We start from the raw sequence: 17781 nt of genomic DNA, 5'->3' as shown, positions 1-17781 counted from the left end.
GATGGCCAGATGAAGCTTCATGAACCAATGTCTTTACTTTCTGACCCTCACACAGAACCTGTGTGGTTTTCTTCTTCTCATTTTAAATGAATATAATCTTAGGAATCCTACTGTCACTACTTGCTGTCTTATTAATGTGTAGAAAGGTGAATGAAATGTCAACCTCTTCTATGTTAGGAAGTATTAAATTCTTCATCCTTTATGATGAATTGTTATTAATTTAACCATTAATTCAAATTCAAATTTTATAGTTTAGTATATCTTGATGAGACTGATATAAATTGGCATCATTTCCTGTTAAGCAGGTGGTGCCCCGAGGTTATCTGATGTACATCAGATAAAAATTTTAATTTAATAATAATGTTTGTCTTTGATCATTACTAATCATCATCAAAAGCCAAATTACCTGATGCACAACCAGTGTTCCCAGCAACAGCAACTCCTTACAAAACAATCAGGACAACAGATTGTAATACAGACAGGTTTGGACTGAGGTCTTAATGGAGGCACCAAAATAAACTTTTGGCACTTTTCCACTAGTTCCTTCTCAGCCTTACTCGACTATACTCGACTCACTTTTTACAGTTTTCCACTACATGATGCTCCCTGCTACCAGGTACTTTCATGGTAGACGTAGTAGACTGAGGTTCCAAGCTAGCTAAGAAGAGTAGACAATGTGATGACGACAGGTCGCTGATTCACCAGCGTGTCACGATGCAGATGAGTCAGTGAGCGGCTCATTCACCCGCCATTTTTTAAACCTGAACACAAACAAATTTCCCAATCAAATTCCATAGCTGTCCATGTGAACGCTGTTTAACTGCACTTCCATTAAAATGTAAAGTATCGTATGGTTTGTTTTTCTTATTTTAACATCAGTAGCTAATAACAGCTTGTGGCAGAAGTCACCAGTGATCGGGGTGATTACTTGTGCATGACGGGGAAAGCTCCAATGACTCCGCCCACGCCGTGGTCGTTCTATTGTAATGGAAAACAACTGAGGCTGAGTGGAGTAGAGGCAAGGCCAGTAGGGTCAAGTGGAGTAAGGCTGAGTAGGAGCTGGTGGAAAAGAACTATTTATTACAAGTGACTGGGAATCAGAATATCTAGACAACAATGTGAATAAAGCTGTAAGAAATGCAGAATTAGGAAGAAATGTTTAACTATTATTAACAAAAACATTAAAAAAGATCAACTATTGATCAAAGAAGGATTAAATAAATTCTGTCAAAAAAGAAAAATACATGATACAGAGAATCTATAAAACACAAAACTAAAGAAGCGGCAAATACATATGTGGAATCTAAAAATACTTTAACTGCTACTATGAGAATGTTCATATATCTCCAAAAATAAATGTGGTGAAATCCAAGAAAAGAAGAATCCTATTAAAGACACATGGAATCTATTAAAGAGTGTAAAGAGAAAGACCCAGAGACATTTCATTAGTAAGGAAGAAATCATAGAAATTATTATCAAAAGTAAAACCAAATCTTCAGATTGAGACTAAATGGAGATGAAACCAGTAAAGAGGGTGATTGAGTTTATCTCCAAACTACTGACTCACATCTGGAACCTTTGTCTTTCCAAACTGGACAATTTCCTGACAAAAAGACTCAAATCAAAGTGAAGTACAAAACTAGAACCAAAGAAGATTGAACAAACTCCAGGACAATGTCTCTGCTCCCACAGTTCTCACAAACTAAACCATGAATGAATGAATGAATTGTCTCTCAGAAGAATGATTGTCTCCACTGTCCCCGTCTCTCCAACCAAACACTCTGTAATGAATAGAAAGAAGTAGCAGGACGTCCAGCTCCACTCCACAGCTTCACTTCAACATCTGGAACTGAAGACATGAACAAAACATGTGGACCTCCATGTCCTCTCCTTCACGTCCACATGAAGCCAAAGTCAAACCCAGAGAAGACGATCTGAAGCTCTGAGGTCCAACAAAGTCCTCATAACAACGTCCTGTCCTCTCTGTGTCTCATTACAGCCTTTCTTCATGTCAACTCTCCGACTGTGAAGTGATCTCCTCGGCTCTGAAGTCTGACTCCTCCCATCTCAAACATCTGGACCTGAGTGAGAACCAGCTGAAGGATTCATCAGTGAAGGTTCTGTGTGCTGGACTGGAGAGTCCAAACTGTAACCTGGAGACTCTGAGGTCAGTTCACTGTCTGAAGTTAGAATGTGTTGAAGTCAAACCATTGAGAGGAGTTTAGGAGGATCCAGATGATGGAGGACAGAGATGGACTGAGCTCTGCAGCATGTTAGTGATCAGCATGTTGATGAGACTCTTCTCCTCCTGGTGGCTTCAGCTGTTTGGACTTTACATTTCTAAACTCTTCCAGTCTGAACCTTCTTCAGTCTCAATGACTTCAACATCAAACTTTGTCCTCTAATCTCACTTCTTTCTCTCTTTATTCAGGTTGAGGGGCTGCAGTTTATCAGAGATCAGCTGTTCTTCTGTGGCCTCAGCTCTGAAGTCCAACCCCTCCCTCCTGAAACATCTGAAACATCTGGACCTGAGTGGGAACCAGCTGCAGGATTCAGGAGTTGAGCAGCTGTGTGGTTTTCTGGAGAGTCCACTCTGTAGTCTGGAGACTCTGAGGTCAGACTCCATGTTTGAGTTTGTGTGCAGTGAAAGTTGTGTTGACACTAAAGGTCAGACATCAGGCTGATATGAGATGATCCACACTGAGGATCTCCATGAGAAACTGAGACTTCTTCTCTGGGCTTTAGTCCTGTGACTGTGGCAGAGCCGTGTGGAGCTCCACATTTCAAAGCTTGGTAGAAGAAGCAAGGTGCTGCAGTGGAGAATTCTCCGTCAACTGGGGCTGCAACTAACTATTATTATAATAATCGATTAATCAGTGATTATTTTTAGATTAATAGATTAATGGGATAAAAAACAAAAACATTTCAAATTGTAGGACCAGTTGATATTGGACAAACCAAACACTAAATATGTTCTGGTTATTTAAAAGCACATAACTGAACCAGTACAAAGATGTATACAATATATATCCATATATACATGTATATAAGATGTATACAAGGTAATTATTAAATCAGATTTAATGTACTTCAGGGACCACATACAGTCCAGTTTCATCCTGAGTGGACCAGACTGGTACAATATTACTATAATAACCTATAAATTTACACTTCAAAGTTTTTCTTTGTTGTTGTCACAGTGGATGTAATGAAATTATCTATATTTTTACAAGATCTAACAGTTAGTACTGAAAATGACAACAATCTCATCATAAAGTCAATTTTAATGAAACATTGAGGAGCAAAATACAAAGAAATGTGAAGAAGAAAGTTGTGTAAATCCTCTATAAGCTCCTTGCTTGGTGGGACCAGATTAGAGCCTCTGGTCAGTTTGGGCCTCATGTTCTCTGCTGGAAAGGGAAAGTGAAACTAAAGGAGAGCAGCTCCACAGAGCAGCACTGGGCTGCAGGGAGGCGGCCAGAATTCACCTCTCAAACTAACCTCCTGACACCACAATGTCTGAATATTACAATAATCAGCTCCAGACCAAGTATTCTGGTCCTTTCAGTGTCGCTCAGCTTGAAATTTAGCAGGAGAAGCTGTCTGTTGTCCTCGTCAGGCAGGTTGTCCTCATTAAGGTGTGTTAACAGGTAAATATGTGTCCGTCCACAGTGACGTGTCCAGGACAGGGTGGAGCTCTGACCTGGTCCTCAGAGGTTCTACTGTATCTGAAGAAGTGTGTGTGTGTGTGTGTGTGTGTGTGTGTGTGTGTGTGTGTGTGTGTGTGTGTGTGTGTGTGTGTGTGTGTGTGTGTGTGTGTGTGTGTGTGTGTGTGTGTGTGTGTGTGTGTGTGTGTTGTGATCCAGATGTTGGAGGACAGAGATGGACTGAGCTCTGCAGCATGTTAGTGATCAGCATGGTGATGAGACTCTTCTCCTCCTGGTGGCTTCAGCTGTTTGGACTTTACATTTCTAAACTCTTCCAGTCTGAACCTTCTTCAGTCTCAATGACTTCAACATCAAACTTTGTCCTCTAATCTCACTTCTTTCTCTCTTTATTCAGGTTGGAGTTCTGCAGGTTGTCAAAGATCAGCTGTTCTTCTGTGGCCTCAGCTCTGAAGTCCAACCCCTCCCTCCTGAAACATCTGAAACATCTGGACCTGAGTTACAACGAGCTGCAGGATTCAGGAGTTGAGCAGCTGTGTGGTTTTCTGGAGAGTCCACTCTGTAGTCTGGAGACTCTGAGGTCAGACTCCATGTTTGAGTTTGTGTGCAGTGAAAGTTGTGTTGACACTAAAGGTCAGACATCAGGCTGATATGAGATGATCCACACTGAGGATCTCCATGAGAAACTGAGACTTCTTCTCTGGGCTTTAGTCCTGTGACTGTGGCAGAGCCGTGTGGAGCTCCACATTTCAAAGCTTGGTAGAAGAAGCAAGGTGCTGCAGTGGAGAATTCTCCGTCAACCTCTGACACGCTCCATGTTGAGCTTCAGCTTTCAAAGCAGGCTGATCTCTCCTGGATGAAGAGTCACTGATCTCCCAGCTGGAGCTCCAAACTCTCCCTCACTCTCAAACTCTGGACTTGTTGGCTTGATGTCCAGTAACCTTGGCTGTTGACTTGTCCTCCCACTGGACACTGCTTCTGTTTGCTGTCACATCAGTTCAGCTCCAAAAGAACAATGATCACATCAGTGACAATAAGAAGCTCCTTCTTTTTTCACTTCCTCGGGGCTCCAACCTTCTTAAGAAGAAGAGCTGGACAACAAGGATCAGTCTGATCAGTCTCTTCTAAATATGATCAGCTGCTCATTTCAGCTCCTGGAGCAGCCCAGCTCTCTAAAGTAGTATTGCTCTGAATTGAAGTAGAGGAGCTTTAACTTAAAGGCTGGGGTGGTCGGCTTCCTTAGCAGGTAGAGACCACCAAGGTTTACCAGTAGGGGGCGACACTCAAATGAGCCTTCTTATTATAAACCCATGAGAAATATTCACACAGTTACTTAAAGGACCAGACCCAGACAAATAGGTTTTTGTTTCCAGAGCAAACACATATTTAGTTACATTAAAACACACACTACAAAATAAAGGCTTTTTTAAATGAACTATGGAGTTCAACAACTATTTTTAGAAAGAACTTTATACCAAACTAAACAACCAAACAAACACCTCAAATAATGAAAAACTCAATAACTTAAACATTTGACCTTTCTACTAACCTCCACCTTTTCTCCACAATGCAACAACAATCACTTCAATTTACATTACTTACAGTCAATGGTCCACACACACACACACACACACACACACACACACACACACACACACACACACACACACACACACACACACACACACACACACACACACACACACACACACACACACACAGGTTAGTATGGAGGTCCTGAAGAGAAAACATAAATCCACAGGATGTCAAAAGGAGAAAAGAAGAATAAATGAGGTCCAGGTGAGACGTTCAGGTGCAGTCCTCCCTCAGCATGCGTCCTCCTCGTGCTACCAGAGACTTCAGACGTCCTTTCGTCTCCTAATTCAACAATCTTCCAGTGAAACTTATCAAAAGTCCAAATCAGCTCTTCTGCCTCTTGCTCTGATTTCCAGGGTGATAAAGTCCATCTACAATAGAACTGATCTATTGTTTCACTGTTAATACTCAGACTATGTCTCTGTGGTCTGCAGGTGCACAGCATTAACCCCGCCCCCTTTTCTTCAGTCTAACGTTGTTGTGATTGGTTAGACTCTAACCAATCACAACAACAGACAGCAACAGGAACCAATGAAAATGACAGAACACATGAAAACGTCACCAGGCAGATTCACACATTGATCTAGGTTCTATGTTGTATATTTCTATGTTGAACCCTTTATTTTACCAACAGCTCCACTCAGATTTACACCAAAGTTATAAAATATTCAGGAAACAAATGTTGAAGGGTTTGGAGTTCAGAATAGAAGAGTTTGGAATGAAATATTCACACTTGAACAACATTGAAGAAAAACGTTTAGAATAAAAACACAATATATGAATAACTGTGTGTGTGTGTGTGTGTGTGTGTGTGTGTGTGTGTGTGTGTGTGTGTGTGTGTGTGTGTGTGTGTGTGTGTGTGTGTGTGTGTGTGTGTGTGTGTGTGTGTGTGTGTGTGTGTGTGTGTGTGTGTGTGTGTGTGTTGTGGTCCAGATGTTGGAGGACAGAGATGGACTGAGCTCTGCAGCATGTTAGTGATCAGCATGTTGATGAGACTCTTCTCCTCCTGGTGGCTTCAGCTGTTTGGACTTTACATTTCTAAACTCTTCCAGTCTGAACCTTCTTCAGTCTCAATGACTTCAACATCAAACTTTGTCCTCTAATCTCACTTCTTTCTCTCTTTATTCAGGTTGAGGGGCTGCAGGTTGTCAGAGATCAGCTGTTCTTCTGTGGCCTCAGCTCTGAAGTCCAACCCCTCCCTCCTGAAACATCTGAAACATCTGGACCTGAGTAGGAACCAGCTGCAGGATTCAGGAGCTGAGCAGCTGTGTGGTTTTCTGGAGAGTCCACTCTGTAGTCTGGAGACTCTGAGGTCAGACTCCATGTTTGAGTTTGTGTGCAGTGAAAGTTGTGTTGACACTAAAGGTCAGACATCAGGCTGATATGAGATGATCCACACTGAGGATCTCCATGAGAAACTGAGACTTCTTCTCTGGGCTTTAGTCCTGTGACTGTGGCAGAGCCGTGTGGAGCTCCACATTTCAAAGCTTGGTAGAAGAAGCAAGGTGCTGCAGTGGAGAATTCTCCGTCAACCTCTGACACGCTCCATGTTGAGCTTCAGCTTTCAAAGCAGGCTGATCTCTCCTGGATGAAGAGTCACTGATCTCCCAGCTGGAGCTCCAAACTCTCCCTGACTCTCAAACTCTGGACTTGTTGGCTTGATGTCCAGTAACCTTGGCTGTTGACGTGTCCTCCCACTGGACACTGCTTCTGTTTGCTGTCACATCAATTCAGCTCCAAAAGAACAAAGATCACATCAGTGACAATAAGAAGCTCCTTCTTCTTTCACTTCCTCGGGGCTCCAACCTTCTTAAGAAGAAGAGCTGGACAACAAGGATCAGTCTGATCAGGCTCTTCTAAATATGATCAGCTGCTCATTTCAGCTCCTGGAGCAGCCCAGCTCTCTAAAGTATTATTGCTCTGGATTGAATTAGAGGAGCTTTGACTTAAAGGCTGGGGTGGTCGGGTTCCTTAGCAGGTAGAGACCACCAAGGTTTACCAGTAGGGGGCGACACTCAAATGAGCCTTCTTATTATAAACCCATGAGAAATATTCACACAGTTACTTAAAGGACCAGAGCCAGACAAATATGTTTTTGTTTATAGAGCAAACACATATTTATTTACAGTAACACACACACACTACAAATTAAAGGCTTTTTTAAATGAACTATGGAGTTCAACAACTATTTTTAGAAAGAACTTTATACCAAACTAAACAACCAAACAAACACCTCAAATAATGAAAAACTCAAACCTGAAACATTTGACCTTTCTACAAAACTCCACCTTTTCTCCACAATGTAACAACAATCACTTCAATTTACATTACTTACAGTCAATGGTCCACACACACACACACACACACACACACACACACACACACACACACACACACACACACACACACACACACACACACACACACACACACACACACACACACACACACACACACACACACACACACACACACACACACACACACACACACACACACACACACAGGTTAGTGTGGAGGTCCTGAAGAGAAAACATAAATCCTCAGGAGGTCAAAAGGAGAAAAGAAGAATAAATGAGGTCCAGGTGAGACGTTCAGGTGCAGTCGTCCCTCAGCATGCGTCCTCCTCGTGCTACCAGAGACTTCAGACGTCCTTCCGTCTCCTAATTCAACAATCTTCCAGTGAAACTTATCAAAAGTCCAAATCAGCTCTTCTGCCTCTTGCTCTGACTTCCAGGGTGATAAAGTCCATCTACAATAGAACTGATATATTTTTTCACTGTTAATACTCAGACTCTGTCTCTGTGGTCTGCAGGTGCACAGCATTAGCCCCGCCCCCTTGTCTTCAGTCTAACCAATCACAACAACAGACAGCAACAGGAACCAATGAAAATAACAGAACACATGAAAACGTCACCAGACAGATTCACACATTGATCCTGGTTCTATGTTGTATATTTCTATGTTTAACCCTTTATTTTACCAACAGCTCCACTCAGATTTACACCAAAGTTATAAATTATTCTGGAAACAAATGTTGAAGGGTTTGGAGTTCAGTATAGACGTGTGTGTGTGTGTGTGTGTGTGTGTGTGTGTGTGTGTGTGTGTGTGTGTGTGTGTGTGTGTGTGTGTGTGTGTGTGTGTGTGTGTGTGTGTGTGTGTGTGTGTGTGTGTGTGTGTGTGTGTGTGTGTGTGTGTGTGTGTTGTGGTCCAGATGTTGGAGGACAGAGATGGACTGAGCTCTGCAGCATGTTAGTGATCAGCATGTTGATGAGACTCTTCTCCTCCTGGTGGCTTCAGCTGTTTGGACTTTACATTTCTAAACTCTTCCAGTCTGAACCTTCTTCAGTCTCAATGACTTCAACATCAAACTTTGTCCTCTAATCTCACTTCTTTCTCTCTTTATTCAGGTTGAGGGGCTGCAGGTTGTCAGAGATCAGCTGTTCTTCTGTGGCCTCAGCTCTGAAGTCCAACCCCTCCCTCCTGAAACATCTGAAACATCTGGACCTGAGTGGGAACCAGCTGCAGGATTCAGGAGTTGAGCAGCTGTGTGGTTTTCTGGAGAGTCCACTCTGTAGTCTGGAGACTCTGAGGTCAGTTGACTGTCTGTTACTGTTGTAGAAGGAGAAATGTTTGTGAGCAGCTGTGATGTGAGACTCTGATCCTGCAGTGAGAGATGGACTGAGCTCAGCAGCTTGTTACTGATGTGTGTGGACATGAGGAGGAGTGGCAATGTTGTGCTGACATGTGGAGGATGAGTGTGATGAAGATCCACAACAACAGAACAGCTCATTGATCAGGACACAGTAATGTGGAGCTGCTCATTTCTCCATCAACACATCTGATTGGTTCTCCTCATTCATTCTGCTGCTTTCTCTCTTTATTCAGGTTGATTAACTGCAGGTTGTCAAAGATCAGCTGTTCTTCTGTGGCCTCAGCTCTGAAGTCCAACCCCTCCCACCTGAAGGAGCTCGACCTGCGTATCAACAGCCTTCAGGATCCAGATGTGCAGCAGCTGGTTGGTCTTCAGCAGAGTCCAGACTGCAGCCTGCAGACTCTCAGGTCAGTAGATGTTGGAGTGAGTCCATGCTGCTTCCAGCAGGTTTCTACTAAACACAGTTAGTGTGAGAACAAAGATCCAGAGTTTGACTGCTCTGTGAGGCTGTGAGAGGAGAACGCTGAGCAGCTTCAGGATTGGACAGCAGAGGACACAGTCAGCCAATCAGAGGAGCCTCAGGCTTGTTGTGTTGGTCTGACAGTGGTGGTCCTTCATGAGCTCTGAGCTGCTGCTGTGGACAGGACTGAAGTCCTGGCTGCTCCACAGAGACTCTCCTCATCACCTCTCATCTCTCTCATCTCTCTGCAGGTGGTGAGAGCAGAGAGGACGCTGTGTGTCCTGAAGATCCACTGAGGAGAGCAGAGAGGACGCTGTGAGTGTCCAGCATCGAACCAGGGTTCCTCTGGATGTAATGCAGAACCATCACTGTGTGGACTGAACCTCTTCCTCTTCCACCTCCTCCTCCTCCTGCTCCTGCTCTTCCTCCTCCTCCTCTTCCTCCTCCTCCTCTTCCTCTTCCTCCTCTTCCTCTTCCTCCTCTTCCTCCTCCTCGGCCTGCTCCTCCTCCTCCTCCTCCTATTCCTCCTCCTCTTCCTCCTCTTCCTCTTCCTCCTCCTATTCCGCCTCCTCCTCCTCCTCCTCCTCCTCCTCCTCTTCCTCCTCCTCCTCTTCCTGCTCCTCCTTCTCCTTCTCCTCCTCCTCCTCCTCCTCCTCCTCTTCCTCTTCCTCTTCCTCCTCCTCCTTCTCCTTCTCCTTCTCCTCCTCTTCCTGCTCCTCCTCCTCTTCCTCCTCCTCCTTTCCTCTTCCACCTCCTCGGCCTGCTCCTCCTCTTCCTCTTCCTCCTTCTCTTTCTTGGCCTCCTCCTCCTTCTCCTCATCCTCCTCCTTCTTGGCCTCCTCCCTTCTTCTCCTCCTCCTCCTCTTCCTCCTCCTCCTCTTACTCCTCCTCCTCCTCCTCTTCATGTGTTGGTTCATTGTGTTGGGCCTGGCCTCCATGGCTCACCCCCTCAGGACAAAGGAACATTTGGTCGCCACTGGAAGAATTCGCCATTGGTCATGTGACCCCCACCAGGGGGTCCACACCAACCCCTCCCTGGAAGCTGCATCCCTGCACCTCACCACCAGGGGGATCCACCAACTCCATCCACAGCCGTAGAAAACGCCCCGGAAACTCTGAAGCCAACCCCGCTCTGATTGGCCGAGGCCATGGTGAGCACAGCAGGGAGCCGGACCATGATGCGCCGGAATAAAAGTCCAACCTGTGAAAACACACCGTCTCCAAGACGGATTCACGTCCATCCAGACGCAGGACTTCGTACGGAGACACAAGGAGCCGCGTGTTAACTCACGTGGACCGGCCCAGAACTTTTTAACTCCCTTCTCTCTCTCCCCCTCCTTCACTAATCCGCCGCCGCTCGTGTTATCTGATCAGATAAGCTCACACACACACAGTCACATTTAGCAGCCAAACTGCTATCTGGTGCTGCTAAACCACATCCACATCCATCACCAGAGTTCTAACTGCATGTCCTGTTAGAACTCCGCCGCTCAGAACCGGGCCGACAAAGTCCACCAGTTTTTACGGGAGTAGGTGAGACAGCGTCGTTCCGAAACCCCCTCGCGCATACTCGCGCGACGGGTGTCTTGTTTATCTGGTCGTGAAGCAACCGCTGCGTCCCCAGATAGAACGAGTCAAATGCCTCTAGTGGTCGCGTTGGTCATCGCAATCCCTCTTGACGTCCACCTGGTGGACACATCAGGCCATTGCGCTCTCCCTCTGTGCGCCGTCGCTGCACGCCCCTAGTGGTTGTCACGGTCACCACACTGACCCACCAACATCTGCCTCCCTCTGGTGGACATTCAAGGTTGCTACACCCACTCACATTGATCTATCAACGTCTTCCTCCACCTGGTGGACATTCGAGGTCATTCCAGTCATCACTCCAAGCCAGATACACACACAAACACACACTTTGTACATAGTGTTTGCTGTTTAACTTTGATCTTTTACTTTGATCAGAATCTGACATTTGAATAAATGACAATCTTTGAATAAAGAAGAGAAACAGTGAAAATGCTCCACTGTATAGCCTCAGCATGACCAACAAGAGATTAGCAGGGATACAAATATGTCAGAAAATAGGATTTGTAAACTACCTGGATATTAAGTTCTTTTTTTTCAATGGTTATTACTGTTTTATTTTATGTTGTAATGATAGCATAGTGCGTATGCTTTTAATTTGAAAGAACTCACAGACTGTGAGTAAATGTTGTAAATCAGATGGAAGTACCAGGAACGTTGATGAGCAGTAAAAGCCATGCTTACTGTACTGTGATTTCAAGGTTACAGTTAAATTGTAATGTAAAGTAAAAGGTAATTTATATTATTTCATGGTACAGACATATAGTTAAAAAGGACAAAGTTGTAAATATACATGGAAATTACATATTAAGAGCACTCAAGGCAGAGATTGTCAACGGTTAATAATTTAAGGCAATTCATTTAAGGTAGTAAATATGGTCAAAGTTTAAAGGTAAAACAGGCTGTTAAGAGTTGCTCATGGTATTTTTCTGTGTACATTGTAGTTCTTACGGTGTGTTCACCTGCAAGGCTCAATAAAGTTGAGAAGCATCAGTTTGAGAGAGCATCTTTTCTACCGCGGCTGCTCCAGGCTTCACTGATCCACAAAGAGGTGCAACTGTTGGCATTCCAAAAGGACAGTCAGGAGGACTGAATACATTCCATTAAAGTACTTTGATCTGATCTATTGAAGACTCTGATCTTACCTTTAACACTAAACAAAGAGATTCACAATTCAAGTGTTAAAGTGCAGAGAATCTCACAGCAAATCCACAATGTGAAACATCAAATAGATCCAACTGTCATTGGACACACACACACACACACACACACACACACACACACACACACACACACACACACACACACACACACACACACACACACACACACACACACACACACACACACACACACACACACACACACACACACACACCTTCACCCTGTCAGAAAGGGTGGAGGTGAGGACTGATGTTCTCCTCCACAGAGAGCAGCTGCTGGTAGCTCACTCTCTATGTTCCTCTGTAGAAAGTGATGAGGACTGATGTTCTCAGAAGAACTTTTTTATCATCAAGAACAACGTTTCCCTCAGAGTGAGATGAGCTGAGTGAGGAAACCAAGCGGTCCAAGGAGCTGTGTTCTTGTTCCAGTCTCTTCTGGATTGAGTTGCTGCTTGTAGTCAAATGTTTTCACACGACCCTGTTAACCTCCAGCAGAGTTTCTGTAGTGTAGTGGTTATCATGTTTGCTTCACATGCAAAAGGTCACCTGTTCAAAACCGGGCAGAAACATAAAGCAAGGTTTTTGAAAGTCCAAAGGACAGTTTCCAAAATACTATGAGCTTAATGGACAATGATGTCTTGTTACATAATCCCAGCCCTTAATCTGGGCTGGATCTTGCCGGAACAGGATCCGGCCCCTCCCAGATTTTGACTGGCACTTATTTGATTGGATCCAGCACCTCATGACAAAAAAATAAAATAAAATCTAACCCCTTTAATTAACTTTTATGAATTTAATTATTTTTTTTAAATATTATATTTGGACAGCTGTGTATTTTATTGAGTTGAAATCAGTAGAAAGTTCATTTTACACAAAACTGAAAGTAAAAACTGAACAGTGAGGAGGAGAGGGAATTTCCCGGCGCTCCCACGCCACGTCACTCTAAACTGTGATTTTGAGTTCAAACTGTGTGTGTCAGCTCGCTGGGAAGACGGTGGGAGACGATGGACAAAAAGAGACAGATGGATTGAAGAGCTTTTTTAAACCAGGGCTGTTTTTTGGGCTGTTTTGGATGATTAAAAAGGTAAGCAGGTTTTTTCTTTTCATTTTCTGCTGCTGCTGATTCATGAGAGGATTTGTGGCCTTATGGGTGTAAAAGGTGGTAAATATTTATTATTTGTAGATTTTTCTCTTCTGAAAGTTTAGTGAAATTTTATGAGTGGACAAATTAGCAGTGATGCGCTGAGTGCTGAAATATGGTAGATTTGACAGCTGTCACTCAGAGAGAGAGAGAGAGAGGGGGGGGGGAAGCGAGAGAGAGAGAGAGGGAGAGAGAGAGGGAGAGAGAGAGAGAGAGAGAGAGAGAGAGAGAGAGAGAGAGAGAGAGAGAGCACCCTACCTACTGATTGTCCATAAAAAAAAAAATGTCGATTGCACTGAGAGACCAGCTGATCAATTCCATGGTTGTTTCAGTTCAGATGGGGATGTAAAGAGAGGCTCTTGTTAGATTCTCACACAGGAAGAACGAGCAGAGCGGTTTGGGGGACAGTAAACTCACGGAGCTGATAGAAAATATGTCGGCACTGCTGGGATCAGAGGACACTTCGTTCCTCTTCTCCCAGCTTTTTCTGCTTCAGCTCCCGCCGGCGGTGCGCTCGGCTCGAGCCACTTGGCCTCTGGTGCAGGATAAGGACTATCATGGTGGAGGAAGTTGGAGGCCTTGTGGGGACTTTCAGCGCCTCAACAATATCACAATGTATGACCGGTACCTGCACCTCCTCCAGGGGTGGTGCAACGCAGCCGTTATGGCCGCGTGCTAAGACCTCCGAACAGGACTTAAGTCTGGGTGGTACCATTCTGAACATTCAGGGGGGGAGGGGGGCTGTGTGGTGCACCTTTGGGAAATGTTCTCTCATTCAGAGTGGAGTGGGTGTGTCGGTGACGTGTGAGGGGTGTGTTGGTGATGCGGTAGCTGTTAAAGGAGGAGGTGCGGTGATGTCACGGGGTAAAATGTTTGACAGGACGACTGTCATTCTGTGTGGAAAGAATAAAGAAAATCAACTCTACAACTCTGTCTGTCTCTTCTTTCACGGTTTCCACAAGGTATTATTAAGTTATAGTTATTAAGGTATTTATTCAGTTGTGTACTTTAAAATACAAACAAAATCTTCCTTCCATAACATATTTGCTGTTTGGTTCATTCTGGTGCTACAACTTGTCCTCATGACGAGACCCTCTGAAGAGGAGAACCTGTCTTCAGGGGACTCTGGTCCTTGGATTTCAGGGAGTCTCTACATCAGAGGTTTTACTTTATAAAATAATCCACAAGAAGAGTCTTTCTCTTAAATTCACAGAACATTGAACAACGTTGTTGACAGGATTCGAACCTACGCAGGGAGACCCCAATGGATTTCTAGTCCATCGTCTTAACCTCTCGGCCACAACAACACGATTCAGTAGTGTTTAATGGGAGTGTAAGGTTCTCTGTGTGTGGTTCCTGATAACCCTCAGGTTCAGATCAGAAACGTCCTTTCAGGACAGACGTTCTTCCCAATCACTCCCTCTCAGGTCACTAAGTGTTTGCCAAGGGGAGTGTCCATGTGACTCGTGACTGTTCAGCCCCGTTTCCACTGTACAAAATGTATCTGTACAGTTTGGTTCAGTATTTCAGTCACTTCAATTCGCTTGGAACCTCAACCGAGCAGGTACCACGAAAATACCAGGTACTACCATGTAGTGGAAAAGCATCAAAAGCGAAGCGAGTCAAGTAGGGCTGAGTAGGTACTAGTGGAAAAGCACCATCAGTTGACAAGTAAGAAATAAACCCCCAAAAAACATGGAGTGATACTTACGTCAACTCTCCACAAAGTAGGGTTTGGAAAAGTTCTGTTGCACTGGAACTGAACCTGGGTTTCCTGTGTGGAGGATGTGAATTCTACCACCGAACCACCAACGCTTACAAGTGATCACAGTCCAACCAGGGGAGGTCAGGTGTAGGGATGGGAATTGATAAGATTTTTCCGATTCCGATTCCGATTCCATTTTCGATTCTGTTTAACGATTCAATTCTTTATCGATTCTCTTATTAAATTTTTTTATTAATTTTTTTTCTATTATTTATTTTTTTTTTTTTAAAGGATATTTAACAGGTAGATTACTAGGGGGGGGGAATTGATAAGATTTTACCAATTCTTCTAACAATTCCTGAGTATTGTTTTGAGGGGAAAAAAAGTAGTTTTACAATCTTCTGCACCAAAAGAAACAATTACATTTTTTCCTAAGATGAAACTTGAATTATACATTTTCCCTTAAAAAACAACAGTCAAATGTGTATTTGCCTTCATTGCCCCCTGGAATTTATACTTTTTCAAATGTTGTGCTGTTGACAAGTTAAGCCTCTCTGGGAGGCGGAGCCTGGAGAGGAATGAGGAAGTGACATACGAGGAGGAACACGTTCTCTTGGTCTGCAGGGAATCCTTTTTTCATATTATGTTGCTGCTTTTTGTGAGGGGCTTTTCAACACAGAATGATCTAATACATAGACATACAGTAGTAGACCTCTACTAGATTGTGTATGTCTACAGAGTGTTTAATACCTTGACAACTAGGGGCTCACACATAATGTGAAGATCTACTAGCATATGTCTATGCTGTCTGCCCGTTGGAGCAGACATTCACTGCACGGGACAGATTGACGGCAGAGTTCATTTATTAAAAGTCCCTCATTAGTAGGAGAGAACACAGAGAGAACATGAAAACTCCACACAGAAAGGCTCCTGCCGGGATTTGCACCGAGACTTTTTTTTTTTAACTGGACCTTGTGGCTGTGAGGCGAGAGGCTGTGGACTCTGTGGATTCAGGACCTGGTGAGTGGAACATGTATTACCATATCCTATTATTTAGTCCTTTATCGTCTCCCGCTTTAGACCTTCTTCCTCTCCGTGTTTTCTCCTGGTTGAAGGAGCTGTGCGTCGCAGAGTGTGACGTCATGCTGGGAAATGAATCCTTAAGAAGAATCGAACACATATAAGGCGTACGATTCCGATGGAATTGATCAATTGGAACCGGTTCTCAGTGAGAACCGGTTTTTGATTCCCATCCCTAGTCAGGTGAAACAACTGCTCTGGTCCATGAGCCCCTCCCCCGCAGTTTGAGTGATACTCAGCTCAGGTTACACAAGAGTAGATGTAACGTTTGGCTACTTTGACTCCTGAGATACTCTAACAGAAAGTTTAAACTACCAACATCTCCTTGTTAGTATAGTGGAGAGTATCCCTGCCTGTCACAGGGGAGACTGTAGTTCAATTCCCAGATGGGAAGATAAAACCATTTAGTTTTGTTATTGAAAACCATGAGGTTCAGACTGGGAACGGCCCCTTCCAGCCATTCCAGCTGTTGCCAATGTGAACATAAAAGTTACACAGTAAGACTCTGGAGTCCATTCGTGGTTCCCTTTCTAGGACCTCATCACTGGACACCGGGTTCTGTGCACCTTTTTTTTAAGGACCGAGCCCAGAAGGGAAGCTGCCTGGAGGCGAGGACTCTTGTTCCAGGAGTGTCGTCGGATTATAGGGAGGAGTTACTGAACGAAGTGGCAGGTCCTGGGTCTAAACCATGAAGGATGCGCAGGAGGAGGTGCAGGAGGCACAGGAGGAGGCACAGGGGGAGGTGCAGGAGCAGGCGCAGGATATGTGCAGGAGGAGGTATGGGAGCAGGTACAAGATGTGTGCATGATGTGTGCAGGAGGAGGTGCAGGATGTGAGCAGGAGGAGGCGCAGGAGGAGGCTAAGGATTGTGAAAGAAGAGGCGCAGGGTGTTTGCAGGAGGACACTCAGGATTGTGCAGGATGGTTGCAGGAGGAGGCGCAGAATGTGTGCAGGAGGAGGCACAGGAGGAGGCTAAGGATTGTGAAAGAAGAGGCGCAGGGTGTGTGCAGGAGGACACTCAGGATTGTGCAGGAAGAGAAGCTGGATGGTTGCAGGAGGAGGCGCAGGAGGAGGCGAAACCTAAACCTCCTCCTGCGCCTCCTCCTGAACCTCATCCTGAACTTCATCCTGAACCTCATCCTGCGCCTCCTCTTGCACATTTCTGCATCCCCTCCTTGCGCCTACTCCTGCACAATTATGCACCTCCTCCTGCACAATTATGCACCTCCTCCTGCACACATCCTGCACCCCCCCTGCACAATCATGCACTTCTTCCTGCGCCTCCTCCTGCGAATACTCCTGCACCTCCTCCTGCACAATCCTGCACCTCCTCCTTGCAACTCCTCCTGAACAATAATGCACCTCCTCCTGTGCCTCCTCCTGTGCCTCCTCCTGCGCCTCCTCCTTGCACCTCCTCCTGTGCCCCCTCCTGCGCCTCCTTCTTTGCACCGCCTCCTGTGCCTCCTCCTGCGCCTCCTCCTTGCGCCTCCTCCTTGTGCCTCCTCCTGTGCAATCATGTGCATCCTCCTGCGCCTCCTCCTGTGCCTCTTCGTGCACACATGCTGGGCCTCCTCCTGGGCCTCCTCCTGCACAATCCTGCACCTCCTTCTGCACCTCTTCCTGTACCTAACCTGTGTCTCCATCACCTCATCCTGCGCCTCCTACTTGCGCCTACTCCTGCACTATTATGCGCCTCCTCCTTTGCCTCCTCCTGCACACATCCTGCAGCTCCT

At 45.0% G+C, this 17781-nt stretch overlaps 1 protein-coding gene across 6 annotated transcripts in view; it reads left to right on the top strand.

Moving 5' to 3' along the window:
* Positions 1-17781, top strand: part of LOC308128165 (NACHT, LRR and PYD domains-containing protein 12-like) — a 455537-nt gene that overhangs the window by 348429 nt on the left and 89327 nt on the right. For 4 of the 6 annotated variants that reach the window (XM_080493846.1, XM_080493845.1, XM_080493847.1 and 1 more), the window contains 7 exons: positions 2000-2167; positions 2432-2614; positions 4063-4245; positions 6391-6573; positions 8672-8854; positions 9150-9333; positions 9679-11952. In XM_080493846.1, coding sequence (XP_080349972.1) covers positions 2000-2167; positions 2432-2614; positions 4063-4245; positions 6391-6573; positions 8672-8854; positions 9150-9333; positions 9679-10473 — 1879 coding nt within the window. In that variant the 3' untranslated portion in view covers positions 10474-11952. Of the gene's footprint in view, positions 1-1999; positions 2168-2431; positions 2615-4062; positions 4246-6390; positions 6574-8671; positions 8855-9149; positions 9334-9678; positions 11953-17781 lie in introns of those variants that run through there. The other 2 variants (XM_080493848.1, XM_080493843.1) reach the window with 2 other exon arrangements.

Source organism: Lipophrys pholis (assembly GCF_963383615.2).
Source record: "Lipophrys pholis genome assembly, contig: SCAFFOLD_30, whole genome shotgun sequence".
Lineage (NCBI taxonomy): Eukaryota > Metazoa > Chordata > Actinopteri > Blenniiformes > Blenniidae > Lipophrys > Lipophrys pholis.
The sequence above is the reverse complement of the archived record's forward strand: the minus strand, read 5'-3'. Positions and strand labels throughout refer to the sequence as shown.